At 31.5% G+C, this 27,568-nt stretch overlaps 3 protein-coding genes across 3 annotated transcripts; 2 read left to right on the top strand and 1 right to left on the bottom strand.

Moving 5' to 3' along the window:
- Positions 1-1,796: 1,796 nt before the first annotated feature.
- On the bottom strand, positions 1,797-3,836 carry LOC113873674. Its single transcript, XM_027511917.1, has 4 exons — positions 3,378-3,836; positions 3,069-3,299; positions 1,938-2,627; positions 1,797-1,817 (listed from the first exon to the last, which is right to left on the bottom strand). The coding sequence occupies exons 1-4, from the start codon at positions 3,834-3,836 to the stop codon at positions 1,797-1,799; spliced, it is 1,401 nt and encodes a 466-aa protein (XP_027367718.1).
- A 9,052-nt stretch (positions 3,837-12,888) lies between these two features.
- On the top strand, positions 12,889-14,310 carry LOC113873090 (E3 ubiquitin-protein ligase RNF38-like). The gene is made up of 2 exons (XM_027511064.1): positions 12,889-13,192; positions 13,754-14,310. The coding sequence occupies exons 1-2, from the start codon at positions 12,978-12,980 to the stop codon at positions 14,037-14,039; spliced, it is 501 nt and encodes a 166-aa protein (XP_027366865.1). The 5' UTR covers positions 12,889-12,977; the 3' UTR covers positions 14,040-14,310.
- Positions 14,311-16,150: 1,840 nt separating this feature from the next.
- LOC113873423 lies at positions 16,151-19,228 on the top strand. Its single transcript, XM_027511529.1, has 6 exons — positions 16,151-16,606; positions 16,854-17,009; positions 17,982-18,062; positions 18,152-18,277; positions 18,415-18,495; positions 18,918-19,228. Exons 1-6 carry the CDS (start codon positions 16,516-16,518, stop codon positions 18,992-18,994), a joined length of 612 nt encoding a protein of 203 aa, XP_027367330.1. The 5' UTR covers positions 16,151-16,515; the 3' UTR covers positions 18,995-19,228.
- Positions 19,229-27,568: the final 8,340 nt, after the last annotated feature.

Here is a 27,568-nt window from a genome sequence, read left to right as displayed (position 1 = left end):
TATATATCACGTCTAATTAATATCTAATGCACTTCATTATACTATGAGGTCATTAATTGGTTATGCAAATGAGCAGCTTGAAGCTGCTTGTTGCCACTACCTATACTAATGTAAGATAAATCCATTGTTGACCAATGGTTTAAGACTCTTAATCAGCAATTTTAATGACTTCATCAAGCATGTTGGTACTACTTACATCAACTGTCAATGCAATTAACGGCTGAGAAGTGGTAAATCAAGCTCGAAATCGATACATAAACCATCTGGGTGTTTTAAAGATCAATGTGTAAGAATTCAATGGCCTTCAAGAATTATTATCACGAGTATCATTAATGACCACAGAAATACGCACTATGACATTTATTTTACCCAATAAAGAAGAAGAGGAAGAAAACACTATTACTCGAGGCTGCCAAATTCTCGTGAATTTATTGATGCCACAAAGCCGTGATGGAGAAGATCTCAGCGGTGACATTTTCACTGCATAGGATCATAACCATTAAAATTATATAATTTTTCTTATGAATAATAATATAATTATGGGTTAAAATTGTGAATGGATATTTAACATAATTACATGCGTTGTCTTTATAGTTACTTAACGGGGGGGTGTCTCTAAATTGAAGAGCTCAAGAATAATTCGCACTCTCGTTCGCGAGTTCGGTATTAAGGGTGTTCTTGGTATGTGCAATGATTAAAAAAAAAAGCGAGAAGAAAATTAATGATGCGTCAAAATTGATGGATCGTCAATGCTAGCGTTACCGTGACGGGCTCAACAATAACGTGAGTCAAGCATTAGTACATTTTTTATTGTGACTGTTAACTATGACATGTGACTCTGCTTTCTGTTTTCATTTGATGTCTTGATGACTTTATTATCAAAATATGTGCTTATTTTCTGTGTGTAGACCATGCAAGTCTTCCATAATTCAAACCTAACATATCTGACAAATGTCAACAGCAATCTAGATAATAGAAGTTCAATTTGTTGGTTTTTGGTTTTAGCCAGACAGCACTTGCGCTTGGTTCAGACAAAGGTCCTAGATTAAATTAGGAAATCTAAAAATCTTGCCTTTCTTTTATTTAAAGTTTCTGGGTTTCTTTTTTTCTTAAAGTTTAAGTAAGTTGAGTCTTAAGAGCTCAAGAGGGGCAGAGTATCTGTGAAGACTCAAAGAGTACTTACAGAGCCTATCAGTAAAGTCTTTACATCAACACTGGGATTTGAACCTACATCTTTACTAAATACAAATTCAATCCTTAGGACCAACTTTCGATGGCAGAGTTTTCTGGTTTGAATTATATTCCCTCACTTGTATTCCAAATTCTAGAGTATCTGCTGACATGCTATTTTACCTCTGTGGCTGTATATAAATAAACTCTTTCATGAACGAGTACAAAATCATTCCTTCGGTCTCTACTCTATTTTCTGCACAAAAGAAAATGTAAAAAAAAGGGGGAATCAAATAAAAGAAAAACCGGAAGGCAGTCTTGTTAGGAGATATCTCACTTGGTAAATTTTATACAGACCATAAACTGTTACAATGTTTTATCACAAAGTAATCACAAACATGGCAGACAATGAATATTGAATAGAAGAAGAAACTCTACAATAATTGGACTCAATAAATCCCTTGTAACAACTCTATATTGTAAAAGCACAGTTATTATTTTGTTTTGAAATCTCAAAGGAGAAGAAAAAAACTCAGCAACCTGAAACCCTCGTCCCTCAGCACTAGATTTTGGTGTTCCTTTGAAGTGGCCACTATTGGGTGTAGCACAAGGTGCACTCTTAGTAGTCAATACCTATCTCCACGTGGCTGCAGTCAAAGGAAGCAAATGACCAAACATTGTCAAATCCAATAATGTTACAAGTGACTTACATATATATTTTTAAACATGGTTTATTTTAATTATTGTACTTGTTTATCTCTACTCACATCATATGCAACGAGAGATCTGCAGTAGTTAGTGTTTGTGAGCACTGTGCTTGTAGAGCCACACTCGCTGTCTTTGAGTGAAACAGTGGATCTGTCAAGCTTGATAGACCAAGGGTATTGGTAGTTATGGGCAGTGGCACCCACATGTGAAGATGACCTCTGCATCCTCATTGGCCTTGGCACATTTCTTCCTTCCACTGACACTCTTCGCCGGCTTGGTTGTCTTTCAAATGAATCTGCTGGTCTTTGTTTTGGTGCACTGTGTGATCTGACTTTAGCCCTTGAAGATTCAGTGTTAGCCATGTAATTTGGGAACAAAGGGTAGTCATAGGACATGGATTCTGCATAAGCTGGCCCAGGGAATGCAAAAGGATGTTTTGAATCATCTGCTCTTGACACAGCTGAGTAGTACTGGGGGCTGCTTTGTGCTGTGCTGAAGCAGTCCTCAAAATGGCCACTGCAGGCTCTTGGACTCAGCTCTGTCAAAGCTGATGGAGCTGGCGATACCTTGTAGTTTTCTTCCTTTGAGTATGAACCATTTGTTGAATAATGTGTTGAAAATCTATGGTCAAATTGTTCGTGATGTCCATGATGATGTACACTGCTGCTTCTGCTTCTTGAGTTCCATTTTGATAAACAAACATCCATCTCAACAATCTTGACGTTGTCTTCCAAGCCTCTGTCCATTTCCTAGAAGCACAAACCCATATGTCATATCAATGACACTACATGAAGTCAATTTCCTTAAGTTCATTTCTCAATTTTTTGTCATTTGGACTGGCTAAACGAATTCAAGTTGACCTTATTTTTCTTTGGCATTTGTTAGAAATTCACACAAAAGAAGCAATTTTCTTGGCCTGAATTGAATAGTGCCGAGTTTTTTTTTTTTTTTTGTCAGTGAGTCCTAATATAGAGAGTTCTTTAACATACAATTCAGAATTAAATCTATTACTTTCCTTCGCTACAAAATTTTTGTACCATGCAGAAAAGATACTGCAAATGAAAAAAAGTATTTCATTCCTCAGATAATTCCCCATCATCAGCATAATGTATAGTATATCACATCAATGCAGAAAATTTGTACCATCATATTACTATCAAAAGATAATTGGGACTAGTTACGGAACTGACATTATATAAATGCCTGAACATGTAATCTTCTGTAGCATTTCTCTGCGTTGAATGTTTTTGATGAGGCTTTCCTTCTGACTCTCGAATCCTCTGAGCACGAGCTCTGGCTTGTGCTGTCACCAAAGCCTGCATGCATCTCAGAGTTGCCTTGGCCTGTTTTCTCACCAAATGACCCCTTACTAGTGCCTGCAACTTCACTAATCCTCTAAGAGCACACAATGCTTTTCTTGCCTATAATAGAAACAATGACATATATCACACATTCACATACTCAAATAAATTCCTTCCTTAAAAATGACATCGACATACCAAGTGAGACCGAAAGACAGATTGAATTTTAATGGCAGCAACCTCTTCGATACTCTTAGATGTTTCATTGGAAGCAGAAGTTAAGCGAATTACAACAGCTGCAGCCTGTGCAGCTGCCACTGCAGCATCAGCTGCTGCTGCTGTGGCAGCAGCCACAGCCATTTCATGCTTCCTTTGCTCATTCTCAATATCAGTGGCAGTTTGCACTATCTGTTGTGAAGAAGCCGTAACATTTGATTCTGCAAAGTTCAATTCCTTGGAAGTTGTTGGTGGTGTGGCTGAGGCTGATGATCTTCTAAAACTCCACCTCTTTTTCTCCTTTGGGGTTGTGGAAATTGGAGTGGTTGGATTTTCTGTTCCATTTGAAGAACTCAAGTTAGTTGCCGATTTTTCCTTCTCCTTTTCCTTGTCTTTCTTACCTGTCAAGAAGCTTCTAAGCCATTTTCCTGTCTTCCCCATCTCTGTCAAACACTTAGTAACCTAATATGGATGCTAGCAAGTAGCAACAACTCTGAAGAAGAAAGTAACCAAAATGGTTTGTAGATCTCTTCATGTCTCTATATGATAAGTTGCTTTCAATACTATGGCCCCCTTAATAAAAATAAATAACTCTATTTGACAGCCTAAACTCACTGTCTCATCCATCTTTTATGTACTAAATACTAACCACCATTTTGAGAATTTGTTTGGATCTGTGCATATAATTAGGCAAGGCCTGGTTGTTTGTGTAAAAAAGAAAAAAGCAACCCCGTATAAGCCACTTGCCGCACTCTAGAGCACTACGTACTGTTATAGATTAAGATTCCTTGTCCTCTGAAGTCTAAAGTGAAAAGAATTTTCAGTGCCCATGTTGTCCCTATAGATAAAGCATTCCTCTTCAGTGGCTGTCAAGGGTGTTTTGGTGATTTCCGTTGTCAGTTATATGGGATGGGATGGATCAGAAACCATGTGAAAATAGATCAAGAACATGCAACATCCGTGTAAAATACTCATATTTGTGTGGGAGAGGTGTTCACTTGAGGGTCCATTGCAAGGGTCATGAAAAGAAAATTACAAGACCTTGAGGGATCCACTAATAAGTGATTGAGTACCGCACGTGCCCACCCTATCCGTGTAGATGTTGGTAAGAGTTAAGACTTGCGATTAAATATTCTAGTGCTTGTTTTTGTTAACTTTTTTATACACATTACTGGTGTTTTGTCCTGATACCAAGACCTTGTGAGAAGTAATCTAACTTTTATGTTTCCTATGACGAAAAGCTACATTGGGTTGACTGTGAAATGAACTTGTACTGATTGTATTGCCTTCCAAATATCCACAAGCACTGCAAAAGATTTTAAACAGTTCAATCAAACTATGTTACAATTTTAGACTACGCGAGTACTCAAATGGTACAGCCACCGACACCAAAGTTATTGAGTAGCTGAATGGGGTTGGCTTGAATGGTGGCTAAATGTAGAAATAATAAAGTGCTTGATCCATGTATAAAAACTTTGTTGAGTGACGAAATATACACTTAACAGCTTGTGACGAGTGGATTTGTCAGATTTAGAAATTGATGGTAAAAAGTGAAAAATCCAAGACCTATTTTACAACGAAAGGGGAAGCATTATCCGAATCATTATTGTTACTTGGGTAATGACGTGTGTGCAGTAAATAAATGAATAAAGTTATAATCAACGCTGAATACGTTGCATGCATTTATGTATAATGTATTCCAACTAAAGGTAAATTAGGAAACGGGACCAAGTCAGTTAAACCAGTTCTTGTTGCTTATACGTACATGTACATGAATATCCAATTAATAGGGCTGGACCCCATCTTACCCATCAAGATAGAGTGGTGATTTGTATTGTTTTCAAGGATATCTTTTCGTAAACAAACAACTAGTTGGCAATCACGTGGCATGTTTATATGCTCCCCATTTGACTCGTTGTTCTGTTCGGGGAAACACACCTCCTTGGGATTTGCCTAATTTCTTTCTCTAATTCTCTATTTGATTTCTTAATTATCGTTTTACTTGATTTTGTCACCAAAATCATTCGCCTATGGCTTTATCTACCCTTAATTCTTGTAAGTTGTGAAGGAGAATGGATAAGCCAGGTAATTATATAAAAACAATTGAAAGATATAGATGAATTCAGAACAGTGAATTTCCTATCCAAATCCTTTTCTGATAGATATAGCTTATTCTGTACATGAGTATTTGTAATTTTCGAATGGTTCTAACTGAAACAACGCCAGTAATGCAAATGTGGTCCTAGGGTCTTCAATTTAATCGAATATCATATTAATAATTTATTAGAAGACGGAGGAGACAAAAACAAAACACAATAATTTGATATTTGATAAGTTTTTCATGAAGGTTGTCCTCTTATGGTTAGAACATTAATCAATAATGATTCAACGAATCCAACCCACAACCATAAAGTGAGGAACTTGATCATAAGATATAAATGATGCATTTTCTTGGAAAGTTCTTAATTATATTATCTGATAAAGAGTAAGACATGCATAACTTTCCGAAGTTGACATGAAACATGTAAATTGTAAAGACTTGTTTAGAACATCAATCTCCGGAATTTCATTAATCTGATCTCTATTGAGAAGATCCTCTCTAAGTGGCGCCTGTATGAGAGTCCATAGTTTTGAGTTTTGAGTTATCTTCTCCCTTGATTGCTCAACATGTGGAACACATTCCACATCCCTTCAAAGACATTCTTTTATTCATCACGAAATACTTTATTCCAAACAAAATGGAAGAAAACACATATTAGGGGCTAGTTTTGTACACGGTTTAGAGTACAATAATACAAGATTTTAAGCATTGAAGAGAATCTCTTAATGGTTCTAGTGCTGTTCACATGGGTTTCAAAGGATTATATCAAAGCATGTGAAAGATGTTTAATTGGAGAAAGGTCCTTTGATTCCTTTTAACCTTTTTCTTATATTTGTGGCCTTCGTACTACTGTCAGCACATGCTTCACTTGTTATGCTCTCCCTACGAGAAACTACCAAGCAATGTGCTTCATTGATAAAATGCTTTTTTCAAGGAAGGGGAAGATATAAAGAAAAGAAGAAAAACAAACTAGTTCGTAGTTTAGAACTGTTACATAAATTGACCATGTGACGAAGTCTTGGATAAAAATTGAAGTATCCCCAAAGAAACCATGATTGTGACTCTTGGCTCTAAGCAAAATATTATAATTTGTTTTAAATTTTATAAAAAAATTTATTTAATTTTAGTTCTTAAAAAAATACAAAAATATGTGATTTTAGTTCTTACTGAGAAATTAAGAAATAGTTTGGATAGAGATTGCATTTTCCCAATGTGAAGAAATCGAAGATTTCAGTCACATTATACCTTTTTGCACGCACAACATCGATCTAGATTATGAAAATGAGAAATCTATGTAAACCACTGTCGTGACATACTTCGGCAAAATTGGATTAAGAGATGAAGGCCATGTTCCACGGCTTCATATTCGGCGATGGTAACATTTACGTACAAACATGAACGAGTATCGTTGTCATTTTCTTAGGCCGTATCAATATAGAAGATTAATGTTTCAGTCAATTATGTTGTCAATTTAACCTTGTGTGTGTGTATGTGTAAATTTAGCATGAGAACTTCATTTTGTTTAAAATAAAGTGGGGGAATTGGTATTCATTTAAAATCTCCAATGTCATGCAAAAATTAATCTGAAATTCGATATAAATTGATCAAATAAAAAGCACGCTTCATGATCGGTCTCAATAAATGATTGATTGAAAGTTTTATATGATTTTGCACAAAGGAATATATTGGACAATCTCAAATTCAATTAATGTAATATTTGACTAATAGTTTGGGTTCAAGTGATTTTGTTTTCGAAGTGTGAAGATATTAAAGATTTTAGTCACATTTTTCTTTTTCACATGCAACAACAACAATTGTATAAAAAATTGCAATCAAGTCTACGTAAAATCTTATCGTAACATACTTGTCAAGGGTAATTAAAGATTCATCGACAAAACTGAATCAAGGAAGGAAGGGACCATGCCTCGATCATTTCAAATTCAATGAAGTAACATTTATCAACATGAAAGGAGTATCGTTTCATGTTAGGTCATAGTAATAGATAAATGTTCCTGTCTATTACGTAGAAAATTTAGTCATGTGAGGAATATATATACATACATACATATATATATATATATATATATATATATATATATATATATATATATATATAGCAGCCATGTGAACTAGACCTTAGACCTAGCTGCCTAGTTATATAATATGAGCCTAAAACCAAAGTTACTTGGACTGCTGATGGCAAATAATGGTAGCAACTGAAAAAAAGGTGTAAGTAAGAAATGGTAATCACATGCAAAAAGAAGTCTCAAAATCATTTATGTGAGAAGATAAGTGAGGATATGTTTAGCAAAGGGGTGGCAAATTGAATGATTCCAAATTCATGCACAATCTTCCAAGCAAGGTAGGCTCCAAGTACCTTTGTTATGAACTTCTTGTCCATTTGCGTTTGATTCTCCCACAAATTATGATGAATCGATGATGCGGAACCAAACAATTCAAATGTAAAGAACGTGTTGGACATGTCCGTTTTATGGAAATGATTTAATGTCTAACATGGATATGTGAAAATTTTAAGCAAGTGGCATTTAGGTTCTCCAAAAGGTGTAATTCACACTGAAATTGTGCTCTTTTAGCCTTGATTGTTCAAGCTTGGTGAAAATCCTCAATTTTTATTCAAATAGTGTAGAAAAGGTGAACAAATAATATTCAATGAACTCATCATTTGATGACTTTACTCGTAAAACATATAAATCTCATGATAAAAAATGGCCTCGATGCGCGCATTTAAAAGAGTGTGTTGCATTCTACTTGAGCTATGTTAAATGGAATGTCTTCAAATGGAAAAGAAAAGTCTAATTAAGATTATGTTTGAGAGTTAGGTTTAGGAGGAGAGAGAAGAGAAAAGATTAGAAGAAAATTAATTTTGTTTGGGAGTTGCTTAATTAAAAAGGAAAAGTTTTAGGATTTTTTTTAAATCTTTCAAAAACTTATTTTTTGAGTTCTCTTATTTTGGAAGTTTTCTCTCTTCCACTCTTTTATATTATTTTATAAATATATTTTTTTTAACTTTTTTTTAAATTGTTAGTTTTTAAAGTGATAATTTTTTTTAAAAAATTAAAAATATTAATTTTTAATTATTTATATAATTAAACTCTCTATTACTCTCTTTCTCAATATTAAATATTCAAATAAATCAGAAGTTTAACTTTCTTTTCTTTCCCTTCCTCTTCTTCTCCATTCAAATCCTTCCCTTTCTTCTCCCTTCAAACTTTCAAATAAAGCTTAAAATTATATACTTTTTGTTATAAACTAAAATTGAATAAAATTTTTATAGGAATTAAAACAAAAAATTGTGATATTTTTAGGAGCTAATAACTTGTTCAAGTATAATACAATTTTTTTTTCTCATTCAGAACGGTGAGATGTCGATATTTTGAATTCCTTTTTTTGTTGTGGATGCTCATAAGATTATGGTGGATTCACTCCACTTGTGAGTCCATATTTTTCAATTTGGAGCAGGCATGGCACACCTTAGCTCTCACCTCATTAAATGGAGTTCTATCTTAAGCAATGCTTATGATACATTCTCATACCAAGATACGAGTGATATTCAAAACCTGTGAACATGTTTGTGCCTGCATATGAAGTAAGAATGAAATATTTTGGTGTTAAGAGGATCATATAGATTTTAGAGTCAATCTGGGGCCTGCTACATGCAATCCAAACATTTATATCATTATATGTGCTTTTGATAATTCACTTGGCACTGAAGCAAGCAAGTCTTCAAAACTTGGATGTGATAATATTGTCGAAGGTTTTGATCCTTCATCTGGGCACTTACCCTTCTTCCTGTTCATTTGAATTTTGTGGTACATGTGTTGTAATATACTATGATGCAGTTCCATATGATCAGAAGTCAAGATTGCTTTATTAGCTAATATAGGACACTGTCCCCACGAGAGGGTGAAAGCATAATAAGCAAACTGATTCAAAGCAAGAACAAAAGTTCGAATTAACAAAAGCTATAAATAGTGTTATAATTTGAACAAGTGAAAATGAATATTATATGTAATACTCCGTATCGTTATTTTGTATATATATATATATATATATATATATATATATATATATATATGAAAAAAAAGACAACAAAAATTATCCGCAGAGTCGTTCAAAAATCAATAACTAACTAGTTAAGTTAACTTTATCTGTGCGACTATATATCTTATCTTTTCCTGACTATTGGCATCAATTAAACCAAATAAAAACACTGGTGCTTCTGCTAGTAATTATATTTACCCGTAAAATCACTTTTTCATAAAACCTTTAATATATAAATACTTAAACAATATTAATACTTATATAATTTTTTTTATCTTTATTTTTTTTTATCATATTTATCATTTTTTAATTCCTATATCTTACCATATGTAAACATTCCTATCGAATATTTTCCTTTCACAGAATAGCAATTGTATAAACTCTAACATTAAGAATATATTTATAGAAGAGGTGAAATAAAGATTGCTACCTCTATTGTTATAAAATTCCTATCACAGATTGCTTCAATATATATATATATATATATATATATATATATATATATATATATATATTATAGTTATTTAAAAATAAATAAATGAATAAAACAAAAAAATAACTTTCCTCTCAAATTTCTCCTGTTTTGGGGGGATTAATTCTGTACAGGCTTCACGTGTACAAATTCTTTCCTTTCACCTTTTTTAAGAAAAAATGACTTTTTCTACTTTAAATCTTAATTCTTTTCCTCCAAATTCACCAAAATAAACAAAAATAAAGCTACTTTGCTTTCAAAAAGTACATTATGGTTATATTTCAATGAAAAATTAAACACACTTATTTGTATCTAAGATCAGAGTGTTCCAACATTGATGACTTAGTGAAATAGAACTCCATGGCTTTCATTATCTTCATACCTCAATGCTTGTCGCAATCTAACAGTTCAGTCATCCTCAAATAGCAGCAGCAGGGTTACCATGGTGGCCAATATGTGCATGTAAGTTGCTATGTCATTGCCATGAAATTTATGGTAAAGACAACTCCATAAAAGAGTTCAATCAACAAACATTTCATGCTATTTCTCCACTTTCAAAGAGGTTGGCAAATATCAATCACCTATAAATTCTTAAATAAGAATAAATAGTTATGGAGATATAAATATGATATTATTTTTATTTTAATGGGTAATAAAAATATTCATACCCGCATGCATTCCTATAGTATTTTACGAACCAAATTGCATGATTTGGAACTCATTTAGCGCGAGTAATTTTTCTTTTCACTGTTGATATATTTTGCAATTACTCACTAAATATAAGTCCAATTGTCATCCTTAATGGAGAGGAAACCATAGTATATTTTATTTTTACTTTTTGTCAACACCATGTTGCTTCAACAACATTAATTTTTTTTTCAACAGAAAAACGGAGAGAAGGCATCAAGGCCCCAAGAAACCCAGGCCCAAAACCATACACAAAGCAACAATTAGGATTCTCACGATTGGAAGTTTTTCTTCTTTCAGAAATATTGATAAGGATTTTACACCTTTTTGTTTTTCCTCAAGAAATCAAAGGATTAAAACTGGGTCTCCAAAAATGGGCTTAAATGAAAATACCAGAATGGGCCTTCTGTCCTATTTTGTTATAAATTTTTGGAGCAGACATTTTATTTGATGCATAACTATTCAAAATTTTAAATTTTTTAACGCATAGATGACAAAACTTCACGATTTTAGTTTTTTTTTAAAATTCATATACCTTTTTCAAGAAAATTCTCTATATAACTTCCATAACAGAAACAGTAAAATGAAATTTAAAAGTTATATTTCGAACAAAATATTAATATTAATATAAGTCCACAATTTTCCGCGTTAATAGGAACTTGAGTAGGTTAGAAAGATTAAAAACGGACCCCAAAATTCAGGGGCAGAGGCTCTCAACGTGTTAAGGCAGTGTTTTCATTTATTCCGTGTGAACCCGTATTAAGGCAGTGGTTCACAAAGTTGCCAATCTTCTTGTCAAAAGAAATTAGGTAACAGTATCCTTACAATATCTTTTAATCAGCATCATTATAATAATTAGGTATTGATTAATAAATTTTTGACTTAGGTACACTAATTGAATTTATACAATAATTTTTCCTCTTTCAGTCTTGTCAATTACCTGTTAGTGTTAATTTCATTTTGTTTACGTTTTTTACCATTTCGAGAAGCTCGCATTATTGTGTCTTGTAGTTTTGGTTCCTTTTTTGTGTCACAATTGCACGTGTTGACCGAGCTTAGTGAATATACAAGTTTTATATTTTGCATTTCATTATCTAAATTTCTCATTCTCATGATGATTTTGTGCTTCAAAGCATACCTTATCTATGTTATAAATACTTAAAAAAAATTTGTACAATGGACCTAATTAAATCAAAATAAATTTCTAAAGAATTGTTAAAAATATATTATATGACTATTTTAAAATTTCTTAAAATTTATAAATTAGAAAAAGTAATCATTATAATTATTAACAATAAATTTTTTATTTTATTAACTAAAATAAATATATTCTTAAAAATTAAAAATATAAAAAACATTTTAAATTATTATTTTTTAATTTAAAAAGTATTTAATCTCAACAAATTTTACTCGATATAAAATGAATTTAATTGCTAAATGCTACTCTGTGAAAATATTTTCAAAAACACTTTTTCAATATTAATATTCACATGTTATATTTAAATATTAATCAAAGCCCTCGATGATTTTGAAAAAAAAATGCACACCATGTCTAAGTTTCGAGTGCAAATTTTCTCCATCTCCAAGTATTTTATATTTTTACTTATTCAGCTGGACAAACAAATAATTGTTTTTACATTTGCAGTCCCGTCGTTCAGTTTTATGTAAGAAGAAAACATGTTAAAAAAACAGTCACATTTTTCTATAAATATTCAAGCAAAACTACATTCAAGGGAAGATAATAATTGTTTTAGAAAAAAAAAAACACGTGTTTACTTTTTATCCTCTGTTTTGAAACTTGAATTTTGATTCAGAACAGTGGCAAGCCTACCCTAACAAATAAGAAAAATACTTCTTTTATGAATTTATCTGAATTAGAGAGACAACAATTGTGTGTCCATTTAAGGTGACGATTTTGAAGAGCCACGTGTTTGATTAATGGACACTAAAAATGGTGCTTCCAATGGAATGCAAGCGACACATCGAAGCAGTAAAATTCCCTGACAGAGTATTTGCCAAATTGCAACATCACAGTGCCATGCCATCCTCACCAAAGGGCGATATAATTATACATACATACAATTCAAATCATTAGCAACCGCTACACTCATCAGAATTGGGCCCTCCAACTTTTGATATTTACCAAGAGGTAACACTAACATTCCTACTCACCCAAGTAACCATCCAAACTTTGGATCCATTATTTGGGTTGCAAAATCTCACCCTTAAATTCAGATAAGAATAAGCAGGTTAAGACTTTATGGCTGGTAGGTTACCTGGTGTTGGGTTGCTTCCAAGGAAGAGAACAGAGCAACCCCATAGATATGAACACCATGCCACCTACCGTCACTCCCACCCGAGGGACGAATCATCATTGGAGCCACCATGGCTTTCAATTAGTGTCTTAGATGATACTGCCCTCAAGGCCAGGCAACGTTTGCAGAAGAAGCTTGGACACTTCTTTTCCTCTTCCAGGTATATTATACTATACATATTTCCCCACTTATGCATATATACATATATATACATCAATCCCTTCAATTAAATTGATGATGAAGATTCATTCATTCAAGAATAAAGAAGTCCCGAAGTAGAGAATGGGTAAATTAATCATGTCCAGCCATGAAAATTTGAAAACGCATGTGTCCTTTTTTTAAGGATCAAGTGTGAATAATTTTGTTGCCTAGCTGGAGTTTATGCATTTGTTTAAGACTTGGTTTCATTTCGCACGAGTTCCTTGTGATGCCAAATTGAGGATTTTTTTCCCCTCTCTAAATGAAGGGTATGTTGATTCTGAGATTCACATGACTTTTATTTGTTAGATTGGAAACTCTAATCTACTGGTTGGCATCTAAGGTGGCTAAATATAATGATAACTCACTTTTGGTCTATAGATACGATATTGCTATTTAGCTATGGGCATTTTAACCATAATATTGCCCAAATGCAATTTTACAACAAAAAAAAAATTATTCTTATCAAATTTAGTTTCTAATTCATTGTAAATTAATAAATATGATTTTGTATGTAATACAGGTCAAGTGAGAAATCAAAAAAAGAAGGAAAAGAAAGCCAAAGCAACAAGCAGCGGCAGAAGGATGTAGGATTGGGTAGGAAGTTATTAGAAAGTTCATGGTTATTGCGTCCAAACAAGTTTAAGAAAGAGAGAAAAGTGTGTGCTGTTTGCCTAGAAGATTGCCAGCAACAGCAGCAAGTTATGAACCTTTCTTGCTCTCATAAATACCATTCAGCATGTCTTCTTCCCTGGCTTGCAACACATCCCCATTGTCCTTATTGTCGAACCCCAGTTGAGCCTTCATGATATATATAATATACCCGTTCCATGCTTTTGGCTGTTTGCAAATGGGGTCTCAAAATTTTCATTTTACTTTATGTTTTGCGCATTTGTAACATATTGTAATCATAATGCTGTCTTGTTGAAGGGAGCTGAGAAATGTGAAAGCAATGCATTGCAATCTTTCATTTGAGCACGTTTCTTGAGGCTTCATAAGATTATCACATTTAGCTAGTTTCTCTTCACAAGTAATGGAAAACCTCTTTTCCCTTTATTTTATTTAATTAATTTCACTTGTACAAGAGTAGGATATGAATATATGGTTTCGTCTGTTGAATTTGTTTTTCCATGCGTTATTATTACTTGCATGTATATTTTTAAAAAATTACACATTTTTTACTAAAAAAAGTCTCTGAGAAATCTGATATCAAAGAAACCGTTTTTAAAAAATATAAATTAAATTAACCCTGTACTTAATTTTAGACCAATATGATAATTTCAATACTATTAATAGTAAAACTGTGAAATTTATTGCATGTATTCTCAAGACACGTGTCAAAAGTAAAAAATGGAAAAATAATAAATTAAAATATTACTACCTCAAGTCTTAAATAACAGATTTTTTTTATAGAATCTGTTGTGATCCTTTTTTATAGGACTCTTGCAAATTATTGCTTGCATTAATTTTTTTTATATGTATAGAAATATAAGACAAAGTAATTAATTAAGTATAAAGAGAGGTTATTGTGGATCTCAATAATTTTAAGGATAGATTTATATAAAAAAAATTGAATTATTAATGAAGTTAACTAGTTTAAATTTTTGTGAAGTAACTAGAATGATTTTGTATTTAAGATCAAAGGTACTAACATTGAAAAGCTTTTATAGTATTAAAAGTGATTAAGACAAATAATAAATACTGATAAAATTTTTAGGGTTTTAAGGTTGAGTATAAACATTTGTAAGTATAAAATTTTTATGAAACACGTTTGTTGTAATAAAGTTGTAAAAGTATAATAAATATTTCTATTTTTAATTAAAAATTAGTATTATTAATTATTTATCTTACTACTAAAGTTAACAAAACATAAACTTTTAAGTGTCACGGTCATGATTTTGTATTTTGAACCTTGGTTTGGATCCGAGAATATAAATTACTTTTTTTTTTAACAAATAATATGGTTGACAAATTGAAGATTAAATTATATTTCTCAACATAAGTGTAAGTCTCAAATCATAATTTGAATAAAATTATAATCGAAATACACTTAAATCATTATGATTTTTGTAAATGTCTTGTTAAGACATTTCGGGGGGTGTGTAATTAGACGTTAGTTCTTCCACTAGGAACCAATCTTTAAAACGATCAAGAATTTGAAAATTTGTATTTATTTATTATTCAGAAGAAAATTAATTAGTGAATGAGAAAGGAAACAAATAGGCGAGAAAATATTTGCGTGTTGGAGTGCGGCCACTTCATGAGCAAAGGACAAAGGGCTTCCATGTGGTAGGCACCAACACGACATCACAACAAAGTACAGCCCTCGTCAATTTTATTTCTAGGACTTCGATTCTACGTTTAATAACATGACTTGATTCAGACTGTAATTAAGAATGTGTTAAAAAAGTTGTGAATATAAATTTAATATAAAAATTATAATTAGTAGTATTTAAATAAATGTAAATTCAATTATTCAAGAAATAATTTATGACGTTATTTCTATTGGAACAAATTATTTCATAAATTTTTTTAACTCTTTTAAAGGTTAAAATTAAGTTTATATATTTTATAATTAAATACCTATTTTTACATTATTTTTATTATATTTTTAACTAAATTTATTCCGCTATGAAATCTTAACAAAAACATAATCAAAGATTTAGCCAAAAATAAATTGAAAATTCAAGAACTTAATTACAAACTCTTAAAGTATAAAAAATCATTTTCAACTTTATAAAAAGTAAAGGAACCTACGGAATAGTAAAACTTTTATTTTTAATCATCGTGAAATTATTTTACGAATCTGATAATTATAAAAAAGAATATGACTGCAACACGTATAAAAAATCCAATTCAAATCAGAGATATATTAGACCAAATTAAAAGCAGTAAAGCACTATTGTTGGGGGGACGTACTTCTGTTCTTAGATTGGACCGCAATCAACGTTTATTGTTCATTCTAGGCTGAACCGGAAACATGATACGTAACATCTTCGTCAATCAAATTGGCCATGTCACTGCGTGGAATAGCATAATTGGTAGCATCAAAACATTAAATTAGAAGAATTTAGTGGAGAAAATGGCCTCAAAGACCATTGACTTTAGCACAAGTTCCTATGTTCAAATAGTTTCCTGTTTCAAAACTGTGTATTAGATTCATGTGCCCAAATGTTAGATAGCCACGATCTCCTTCCTAGATTATCCTTTTTAAGTTAGAATCCATTTTTATCCGTGTCATTGTGACCCTCTCTCTCTCACAAACACACACCCCGTTAGAGTTAGATGGCCTTCGCAAGTGTCATTGCATTTCTGCTTCTCCAAACTCTTACAGCTAGAAGTGATTTCCTATCTCCTCTGCTCTCTCCATTATATGGTTTGTGATTGTGACCCTTCTCTTTTAGCTTCCTTTTATCATCGTTTGTTATCTGCTATGCTTTTATTGGGTTGGATTTCTTTATCGGGATACTATATTTGTCGCTTTTTATTTATGGTTTGATGTTTCTTGACTTTTCTTCTTATGGGTCTTCCCAAGTTCCTTTATTATTATTATTATTTGTTGTTTTGGATTTCTCAATTTGCTTTTGACTTCCTGTGCTGTTTACAATGTGAGTTGAGTTCAGAGGATGTCTGTAAAGAAGTGGAATGTGGAAAGGGAACTTGCAAGCCTTCTAAGAATAGAACTCTCTTATTTGAATGCGATTGCGATCCAGGTTGGAAGCAAGCTCTTTCTGCTCATGATCCTGGCTTCAACTTTCTTCCTTGCATAGTTCCCAATTGTAAGAACTCTCTCTCGTCCAAATAGAAGTTGTGTTATTCGCTATTACTTTGTTATGGATTGTTCTCTGCTTTATTTAATCTTACCACTGCATTTTTTATAGGATGCTTGCTTTCAGTAGTATACTATTACTAACACAACATGAAATGCAATGTTAGGAAGCATATATTGTTATGGAATACGTTTTGTTTTTGGTGGCTATTTTTGGCTGCACGTGGTTGAAAAAGTCTATGGTATTTGGTGAAATAATTTACTATGTTACTGTGTGAAAGTGTCTAAATAACTCAAGTTTTGAAGCAATTGACTTGCAACAAAAGAAGATAGCAAGATAACTTGGGGGAAACTTTACAAACGATAATCCATTTCTTGCTTAAAGCGTAGAGATTTTCTTCACGTTCATGAATCCTGTCAATGTTTGTTCCTAAGATGTTAAAGTAGTATTGAAGCAAAGAACTAAGTCATGGTATGATATGAACTAACAATCCTGTATTGCTTAACTTTAAAGATAACAAATCTGAAGTTGCTGACAGCGTGGTTCCATTATAAAGTTGGAGTATTACTATTATTAGGTGATTGTATTAATTTGCATTAAGAGGGAATCAACTGGCAAAATTAAGTCAAAATGCAGAATAGCCGCACACCAATTAAACAGACACTAAGAAATTGAAGTAATGATTTCAAGTTTGTGATCTTACAAATTACTCAACAAACCTGCAACTGATGCTTGTAGTTTGTAGCATTTTGCGCTGAAGTGTAATCTCTTAACCGTCGCAAGTGTCAATTAGAACTTACAAATGTGTACAGAAAGCATGGTGTGGATATTGCAACTTTGTCAAATTAGTTAAAAAAACTTCCTCCCAGATTAACATTTGTATTGTGATTGTTTAGAACAGTTCTTGAGTTTTCTTGATGACTATTAAAAATATTTTTCATTTTAACAGATGCTGAAAGATTTTCATAATCCCATTCGTAGGTACTCTGAACTACTCCTGCTCCCAGGCCCCTGCTCCTGTTCAACAAAAGGAAAGAAAAGCCAATGAGTCAATCTTTGATGGTAATTGAAATATATAACTATTGGCAGCTCATATTTCAGTTCTTCTTTATCCTGATTTGTCATCCCGTTTTTATCCTATGTTCATGCAGCTTGCCACTGGATTGATTGTGGAGGTGGCTCATGCAACAAGACATCCTTATTCTCTTATAGTTGCAAGTGTGATGCTGGCTATTTCAATCTTCTCAATGCCACTTCCTTACCTTGCTTCAGAGAATGTAAGAAGATAAAACCTCAGTAGTTGTAAAATCACTTTGTTTAGGGGAGTCATATATTTTATTATTGTTTTTGTTTACTATGTTCTCCTTGTGTCCCAATTAATGCAAAATAACTTGAGATTTTAAATGTCTTCAAGGTGCTCTTGGTTTGGGTTGCTCTAACCTTGGAATATCAATGACAAACTCATCCACCGCTTCACCAACAATGAATGAAAATGGTAAGGATGAGTGTAAAGTCATAACTGTATGATTAGGTTTGTATTTGGGTTTTGCTATTTTTTCTCATCCCTTTTTAAGTTGTGTAGTGATAAAAACAATGGAAGTTGTATAAGTTGGCCTTCATTCGTACCTTGCTCTTATATTTTTCTTTCTAAATGTTTCTCTAATCTCAAGAGAAACTAAACAATGATTGAAAGAATAAGTGCACCAGTATTTGAATGTTGGAAATCAAAGTCTTGTTTGTGACTCTTTAGACAGAAATATGGTCCAATTATATAGAAACAACTGGCTCATTTGTCTTAAAACTGTTTATTTCTAAGTTATCTCTGATCATAAAGCACTATGTTAAGCTGCTTACTGTACATTTTCTATGCGTTTTATGACGGGCTATAATTTTTATTTTTTCATTTTGGATTCTCAGATAGCTTGATTTTAAGAGGAAGCTCTCCTTGGCTGCTCGTGCTGATTATATTCATAGCCAATATACCGTTGCAGTAGGAAATTCGTGAAAACTGGATGTTCTTAGTAATATAGGGCAGCAGAGAGTTCAATATCGTTACAATTAAGCACCATTATATTGCAAAGAAATGAGATTACGAGTTTTGACACCTGCAACTCTCGTGTATTTGTCTTAGTATTTCATTATCTTTGTACAAAATATAAAAGAAAACATACCTCTGTAGTCTTGTTTCTGTCTATGATCATAGCCAAAATAAACTATACTTTGTCTTGGTATCTGATCTAGTACTGCTCTTTGAATACACTTGTTTACTGTTGTGTAAATGGCTCCAAGGTGGGAAAATTGGGACTTTTGCTTCATAATTGATTTGATGAAATTAATTTTATTCGTTGAACATAATTGCCGGTGTGTTAAAATTAACTTCAGTCGTACATTTTTATTTGAACATGTATTTTTTTTCATTAAAAGTACAGAATGATTCTTCCAAGTATAAATCCAATAGGCATTGAAGAAATTGGTCCAACAAAAACCGGTTTTCCCTCTAGATGCATATGGAGAACCAAAAGAAACAAAGCAGCAGTGCAGGAAAAGTTAGGCAGATGCCCCAGCAAAACATTTGGTCAATAACGTAGACAGGGCTACCTGAGTGCTTACTGTAGAACTGTTTAGTATATGTCACATGACCCCAATTACTTAAAGCAAAACTTGGAACATGATCCTTTCTAATTTTTCAACATTATATAAATTCATGGTTTCTCAAGTTTTAAGTGTATCAAGCATAAGAGCCATCAGTGAGTTTGATAACCTCAAATTGAATCAGGATTATGTATGATGAGAAACTTAAATTTAATTACTGTAAATGCACATAGAAAGACACATTACATTTAACGAATGTTCCATGGAAGTCAGTTTTTAAAGCTTTTAAAATGATCGGATTGAGAGTTGAACTTGGACATGCAACAAGACTTGATTGATGGGTAAATTACATTTTTATATAACTAGATGGGCTAGGTTGTGAGTTTTGAAATTTTAAGGGCCCATCTATCATAGTAACGAAAGAATAAGATTGAAGATGTGAACCACTCACCCACCCCTACGGGCTACAGCTACAAAGACAGGGCCCATAGTAGAACCTTGGGCCATAGAGTAGAAGAAAGGGTTGATTGGAAGAAGTAAAATACAAAAAGTGTCCCATCCAGAATTAAACTTGGAATAGGTGATGGCAGGCTGGTTCCTTGGAATTATTAGAGAGATTAATGGAGTTTGGTGTCCTGTATCTCGATTATCATTTACGATGTGATCTTCAAATTCAGATCACAGAATCCTCACCTCAAAACACCTCTTGCCTGTCCCTGTCCCATCTCCCATCTCCCGCCCCTTCAATTCTAATAGTCTCCTCCTCTTCCCTTCACTTTTTCATCTCTCTTTCAGTCTTTTCTTCTACTTTTTTTAGGATAAATACGTTCCCAAAATACTATTTAATCACGTTTTATGTTGTTATATGCAGAATCAATCTAATTATTTTAATTAGATCTTTTTCACTTTGAACTGAAAATATAATGATTATGATATGTTTGTCTGAATAATTTAATTAAGTATTTATGTGATAAATTTTTATTATATTAAGATTTATGTTATAAATTTCATTATAAAATTTAATAAAAAAACCTATCAAGGTTATAAATTTTACAAAAAATAATGTTGTAGAATTATTATGTTACAAAGGGCTATCGAACCTTGTCTGGAACAGACGTTGATGCGGTCAAATCCATTGGTGAAGAAGACATTCGAGTGTGAAAATTGTGTTACAGTCATTTTCCCAACACATTGATTTCAATCACTCAGCCCCCAATCAATCCATCACGAATCTGGAAGAGAAGTTTCTGAGAGAAAAACTTCAATCCCATCACCAGACACCACAGAAGGTAGAAGCTACAAAAGCTAAAACAACAGCGCCACCTCTGTCTCTGTCCCGTCTCATAAATAAAAAATTTAAAATAATAAAATCCAACACCCTCCACCGCCACTACCCAATGTACGGCGCTTCCTCGCTCGGCGGCAAATACGTCCTAAAATTATTATTGTAGCCAAAAAGCAACATCAATTAGACCCTTTATTGTGTTTTTTTATAATATTCCAAAACATAACTTGTGGTGCAGATTACACTGTGCTCTCTTCTTCGCCTCAACCTTTACTATATTGCTATACCATCTCCGTTTTCCTGCTTTCATTATTGTTGGCCTTCTCTTCATCTTTGATAAGGAAAATTTATTGCATTGTTCCGTTTCAACGTAGTCTCAATTACTCAAAATATGATATGTATATATTTTTATAAAATATTAGATAGGTGATAAAATATGAATGGTCGAGACTGTGCTATTTTACTTTGCAATTTTCTTTGTTAGTATCAAGTTTTATCTTAATAACAAAAACAACTATTCGTTTAATTTTAAACTGAGTAAGGTTAATTTTAATATAATTTATTTTTTATTCTGTTTTGACGCTTGTGTCGTCGTTTCCTTCCAAAGTTTTCTATTTTGAGGTATGATAGGATATCCAAAACTGGCAATAAGATAGTGCCTTCTTTGTTTAGAAAGCCGAAAGAAAATATATACAAATGGTGATAGGGCATAGGCCCACTACATTAAAGAGATGAAATAGTAAAATCCTTTATATAATTTGATTAAAGACTAATCCTAGGTTAGCCTAGCATGTACCGCAATAATTATATCTCACTTCACATCAAGACTTAACTTTTGTATTGCTTATATCGAATCTTTCGTTAGCTATCGATTGCACCCGTGGGTGTAAGGGTGTCATCAACTCTCTGTCAACTATCACCAATATATCCCACATTAATTTGGGAGAGACATGAATGATTCATTGAAATACATTTTCACATCTATAATAAAATAATAAACTTTTAAAACGGATTATACTGATGATAAATTAAACAATTACAGTAGATAAATATTTTAGCAGGGTTAGTAACAATAAAATTTTACTCCTTTAAAAACTTTCTTTTTTTTTATAAATATTTTTTTATTCAATCTAATCTCTTAAAAAGTGACATGCATGAAACATTTTCTCAAAATAAATACTAGAGTGGTTCTGAATTTATATTAACACATCTAGAATTAAGATAGAAAGTTTTATGTCGTTCCCTTAACCCCTTTAATTTTATGCCTTTTCTCCCCCCTTTACTCCTTTTTTGTTAATAAATAAATTTGCAGCCACATTGTATAACAGTTTATGCGAAAGTTGGATCAGGTTTGATGCAGATTTTGGAAACGAATAGAAGAGCACTTTAGGGTCAAAAACTTTGTGATTGATGTGTCATCTTCAAGCTAAATGAAGTCCCCCTCTGTGTGTACACATTGGTGGTGTTAGTGGTCTTAATCAAACATTGCACTGAAATCTTGTTTGAAACAAGAACAAAAATGCGAACCTCTGGTGTTGTTGTTTCACCACCTTTAACAACAGGCCTACCTGTCTTCCACGAAATAAGTCTCCTATAACATTACGCTACTATTCTTACCCCCTCCCAATCCTACGTTCCCTGTTTTTGCTTATCTATGCAGTTCTGTTCCATCTCATCGTGCCTTTTTAATCTCAAACTCTCTAAAGCATGCAAAAAGAAGTGCATGATCTAAACTGTAGTTTTAACCCATAAAAAACGGGGTAAGCTCAAAAGGAAATTTGAATATGGATAGCATTATTTTGAAACATTTTCCTCTATTGTACTATTTACAGAAGTACAAGTGGTAATCATATTGTAAATTTATGAGTACCCAAAATAAAATGGCGTAAATTGTATTGGGAGCAACATAGAAAAGGATCAATTCGGAACTTGGTTTAAGGCACTAGTCTTGTTTTTGGAATTTATGGATAAAGCATTTTCCAACCTATGTACAAATTAACCCAAGTGCATTAATCACACATTGTGATTAATTGTTAAATTCGTGAAAGTGTCCAAAGGAGTAAAGTTATGACCCGTTTGAATTGGCATTCAGTTAGTCAAAATCGATTTTGAATACAGTAATTATCGATTATCATTTTATTTTTGAAAAAAAAATGGAGTATATTAAATAGAACAAAAAAAAAAACACTTACTTCTAACCAAATCGATTTTATTGTAATATAAACAGACACGTAGTATTCCATTGTTGATCTTCTTTTTCGCTGATAATAATTATGTGGTGGCTATCATCAATCCTCTACTAAATTCTTGCTCAGTTGATGCAGTTCTGTCCCATCTCATTATGTCCCTTCGCTCCACCATCTTTCGCACGATTGCAGGATGTAAATTAATTGCACCACTGACCCACCAAGAACAACTTATTTCCATAGGGAAAAAAAAAAGATAAGGGCCTCGTACAAGTTCGATGTAAAAGCTTAACTGTGTGTGTGATCAAGGAGATTTTTAATCAGGGATATCTGATAGGGTTTTGACTTATGAACAATGCGTATAGACAAAGGTCACTATAGGGCTTGAACCCAGAATTTTAGAATTGGGAACTAGGAAGAACCAGTAGTGTGATTGTCATTATTATATGTTTCTTTTTTTTTTTAATACCAAAATAAACCATTGCTCATGGAACCAACCTATTCACTCACCATTTAACGAATTAACGGTCGGTTTGATAAACCGAACATTACAGCGTTAAATATAATTAAAGTATGTGTTAAAAATAATTTTAGTTATATTTTTTAAAATATGTATTTTTATTTAATAATACAATAATTAATTTTTATTCAGTAAATTAAATAGACATGTAGCTCCTCTGACTCGGTGATTGTTGTGTGTCTCTGAGCGTAGGAGGTGGGTGTCGATAATGTAAACATTTAAGGGCACTCCATTTTGGTGCAAATTCCTGTGGATGGCCTGTATTCCTATTCCAGCTCTGCCCTCAATCATGGTACTTTTGTGTTCATGTTCAAAGGGACTCAAATCCTGTACTTTTGTGTGTCAGTGTATGCAAACAGAATTCCTGGGTGGAGGCTAAGCGGAACAAAACTCTAATCATTAATTACCAATGTCCTGCCTATAATATCTGCTTATTCATCAATAATTGGTACCGTAAGATACACAAAACAGAAAGAAGAAAGAAACTTTTTGGGTCCATTGGCATTAATAGCATTTGGGTTACATGAATTTATATTCAGTTGTTGCCCGTCTCTTTTCACATTTGGTGCGTGGAATTCTTATTCGTGCTGTGATGACTACTGCAATAGTTTCGATAAAGGATAACAATGAACGTGAACCGAAAATATCTCAATCTGTCAAATTCACAACATATCTTTCAGCAAGATGATGTACTTTCAAGAGAACAGTCTTTTGGCGAATCATTTTATTGCACTCTAAAACAGTGCATTAAATTTGATTTTAACATCCCAGTCAATCTATATCGAATGGAAAATAAAACAAAGCTGTACAAAAGGAAAATGAATGAGTTAAAATTTAAAACATAAAAAACAGGGGAGAAAAAAAATACAACTTGCGATCTTTTACCACTTCACTTTATGAATCCGTAAGCATTTTATTACCAAATTCCTTTCAAAACATTCTGGGCAATTTTGGTATAACATCTATAGAAACTAATGCTCAACCTCCTACGAGTCCTCTTCATTTCTTGAGGCCTAACATTATGGTCTACCACTCTTTCAGCCACAAAATTTCATAACCCAGTGCAACTACATATTATGACGCGTACCAATAACACATACAATGCATAAATGCTTGATATTCTTTGTCTCTGCAACTATATGACTAGAATTGTCATGAGAAAGTTATTATATCTTTTTTATATATTATCTTAAAAAATATTAAATAAAACGTGTTTTTTATTATTCTAAAAAAGTATAAAAACAATATTTTTACCTAATGACTGAGAATATCATATAAAAATAAAATACTTTAAAATCATTATTTTCAGTGAGCTAACACAAATGTGAAAGATAACAAAAGATAGTAAAGGCATTTTCGTTTTAGACAATTTTCCAAATTTTCTTTATGATTATATTTTTTTAGAAAAAAAGTTAACTTAAATAACTAATTATAATAATATTTTATTAAAAATATTTATTTTATTTTTATAATTTTAATACAATATATATGATTTTTTTTTCATAAATAAACTCAATATGAGGTAATTTTTGATAGCTTCTGCATTGATTCCTTCAAATTTTCACGGGAATCAGCATCATACAAGGTGAATTATATGTAACCAAACAAAAAAATCTCCAGAATGTACATGGTTGCATAAAATTAGAGATAAAAGGAATGTCTGATCTTACGGATATTAAACCAATAACCATGAAAATGTGGATAAATTAAAGCTAGCAGATGTTGTTTTTATGCATGCGGTGTAACCGTGTAAGTCCCGAAAATGTTGGCATTGATTAAAAGAGACGAACTACAGACATTCTCCAGTTATTTAACCATTCATACTAGCTGTATACAACCCCACATACTCGATTATAGGAACATTCCTTGCCTTTTGTTTCATTTTCACATTTAACTTTTAACAATAATTTTAAATATATATACATCCGTCATTCAAATTATTAAAATTTAAGGCTGCATATGAAATTATATAGAATTTATATATCTATATTTTAAAAATATATCTCAAATATAAATGACATGTCTCTTTGCAATTATGCCAAAATAAGCAGTATTATTTAAAACATTAATATTAGTCATAATAAAAATATACTGAATGATAAAATATTTTATAAATATAATTTATTTAAAGAATGAATAAAAAATTAATAACTGACTTTTAATAAACTAATGACCTACTTAAATACCAAAGATGTCGGAGTTATAAAGGGATCATAATATCCCTCGCGTGAACAGCTTGAGAAAGTGTGCAATCTTAGATTAGAGCGTGTTTGAATACATAATTTAGTTAAATTTTTATTTAATATTTTTAAACTAATAATTTATATTATAAATTTTGATTAAATAAATTAAAAAGAATATATTTTAATAAACTATATAAAAATATTATAAAAGTTATGTTTTTTAATAAATTGTATGTTAATTATTTTAAACAAACTTTTAACTTAACATATTTTCAATGTTAGTTGAAATCATTTTCATAAACTTTTTTAAAATTTATAAAAAAAATGTAAAGTTTATTTAATTTATTTAACAAACAGATTTTTTAACTTGTTAACGAAAAATAAGTTATAAATTTTTAAATAAATTATAATTTTAGCATCACTGAAAGAAACGAAGAGGGGAGAAAGAAAAAAAGGTAACTGCAGCGCTGAAAGCTTTTAGAGGAAGATGATGACGTAGGCAGGCACGCCACCACGCTCAATATTCAGAACCACTACATAGAGCTAATCACGTGACTCTGAATCAAATAAAAATTCCAAAGGACACCTTCAGACAAGACACAGACACTCCTACTGCCAGTGTTTAAATTAGTCACTGAACAACATAAATAAATAAATACAGAGCTCTGATTAATTAACCGTATTTCTTAGTTACTAATCAATAAACTTATCGTCATCGTTCTCTTTTAATAAAATTTTATTAACTTTCGTATTTAAAGTTAATTTAAAAATATAACAAGCTATTTTACTTGACTTGATAATACATAAAAAAGAGTCATGGTATAGTAATTTAATAAAAAAACATTATAATAATTTATACGAATAATGCAGAGTGTTAAAATTAGCTTTATAAAAATTACGAGTCTTTATGACTAAAACAAATATCATTTTAACGTGCATTTTTATATAGTCACGTATTTTTTCTACGATACATATATTTTGTATTTTTATATTGAATTCTTAAATTAAAACAATTTACCTATAATTTATATGAGTAAGTAATTTGTTGTTTTTTATTAATTATTTGAATTCAATATTTAATAAACATAAAAAACAACTTAATATCTGTAAATTTTTATTGAATAATTGCATTAAATAAATAAATAAGGAGAATTTTAAATTTAAAAATTCAAATATGTATTTTTGTTGATATAAATAATATTATTTTGATATTTTAAATACATTACAAATATCCATGTAATATAAATCATTTATTAAAAATAATCTTATTTAAATCGAGTAGTATTAATATAAAAAAAAATAAAACTTTCACTCTAATTATTTACCGTAATTGAATTTAATGAGACTCGGAAATAAAATATACTTTTTATTCATATAAATTTGAATTTTTTTAGGTGTGATTTTTTATTAATTTAGTGGATTGGTAAAATAATTTTTTTAATGACTCATATTGTTTTATGAAAATTAATAACCTCGTAAAACTATAACCCGTCTTTCTGATTCTTTTCTTTATAAATATATTAATAAAATACTAAATCAATTAGTTTAAAGATAAGAATTATATATATGAAATATACACGGATAACGTTGTAAAATTATAAACAAAAATATTGTAAAATACGCTAGTAACTTTTAAAAAATTAACAGTGAAATGTATTAGTGATTTAATTTATATTATGTTAAAATAAGATGAAAAAGGAGTCACTGGTAGAAAACAAATACTGAAGATTTGATATGGGGTAGGTGCAGTGATACTGTTGTAATTGTCTGCCTCTGAGAAGAGCAACAAAACCTGATTCACT

The sequence above is a fragment of the Abrus precatorius genome, unplaced genomic scaffold (assembly GCF_003935025.1).
Source record: "Abrus precatorius isolate BTA unplaced genomic scaffold, Abrus_2018 Scaffold7, whole genome shotgun sequence".
Taxonomy (NCBI): Eukaryota; Viridiplantae; Streptophyta; class Magnoliopsida; order Fabales; family Fabaceae; genus Abrus; species Abrus precatorius.
The sequence above is the reverse complement of the archived record's forward strand: the minus strand, read 5'-3'. Positions and strand labels throughout refer to the sequence as shown.

Excerpts from the sequence above, each read along its gene's own strand:
- LOC113873674 (XM_027511917.1), bottom strand. The coding sequence starts at position 3,836 with ATGGGGAAGACAGGAAAATGGCTTAGAAGCTTCTTGACAGGTAAGAAA. Across the intron at positions 3,300-3,377 it reads CTGTCTTTCGGTCTCACTTG|GCAAGAAAAGCATTGTGTGC; the intron begins GTATGTCGATGT and ends TTTCTATTATAG. Across the intron at positions 1,818-1,937 it reads GATCTCTCGTTGCATATGAT|CCACGTGGAGATAGGTATTG; the intron begins GTGAGTAGAGAT and ends CTTTGACTGCAG.
- LOC113873090 (XM_027511064.1), top strand. The coding sequence starts at position 12,978 with ATGGCTGGTAGGTTACCTGGTGTTGGGTTGCTTCCAAGGAAGAGAACA. Across the intron at positions 13,193-13,753 it reads CACTTCTTTTCCTCTTCCAG|GTCAAGTGAGAAATCAAAAA; the intron begins GTATATTATACT and ends TATGTAATACAG.
- LOC113873423 (XM_027511529.1), top strand. The coding sequence starts at position 16,516 with ATGGCCTTCGCAAGTGTCATTGCATTTCTGCTTCTCCAAACTCTTACA. Across the intron at positions 18,278-18,414 it reads CTTACCTTGCTTCAGAGAAT|GTGCTCTTGGTTTGGGTTGC; the intron begins GTAAGAAGATAA and ends AATGTCTTCAAG. Across the intron at positions 18,496-18,917 it reads ACCAACAATGAATGAAAATG|ATAGCTTGATTTTAAGAGGA; the intron begins GTAAGGATGAGT and ends TTGGATTCTCAG.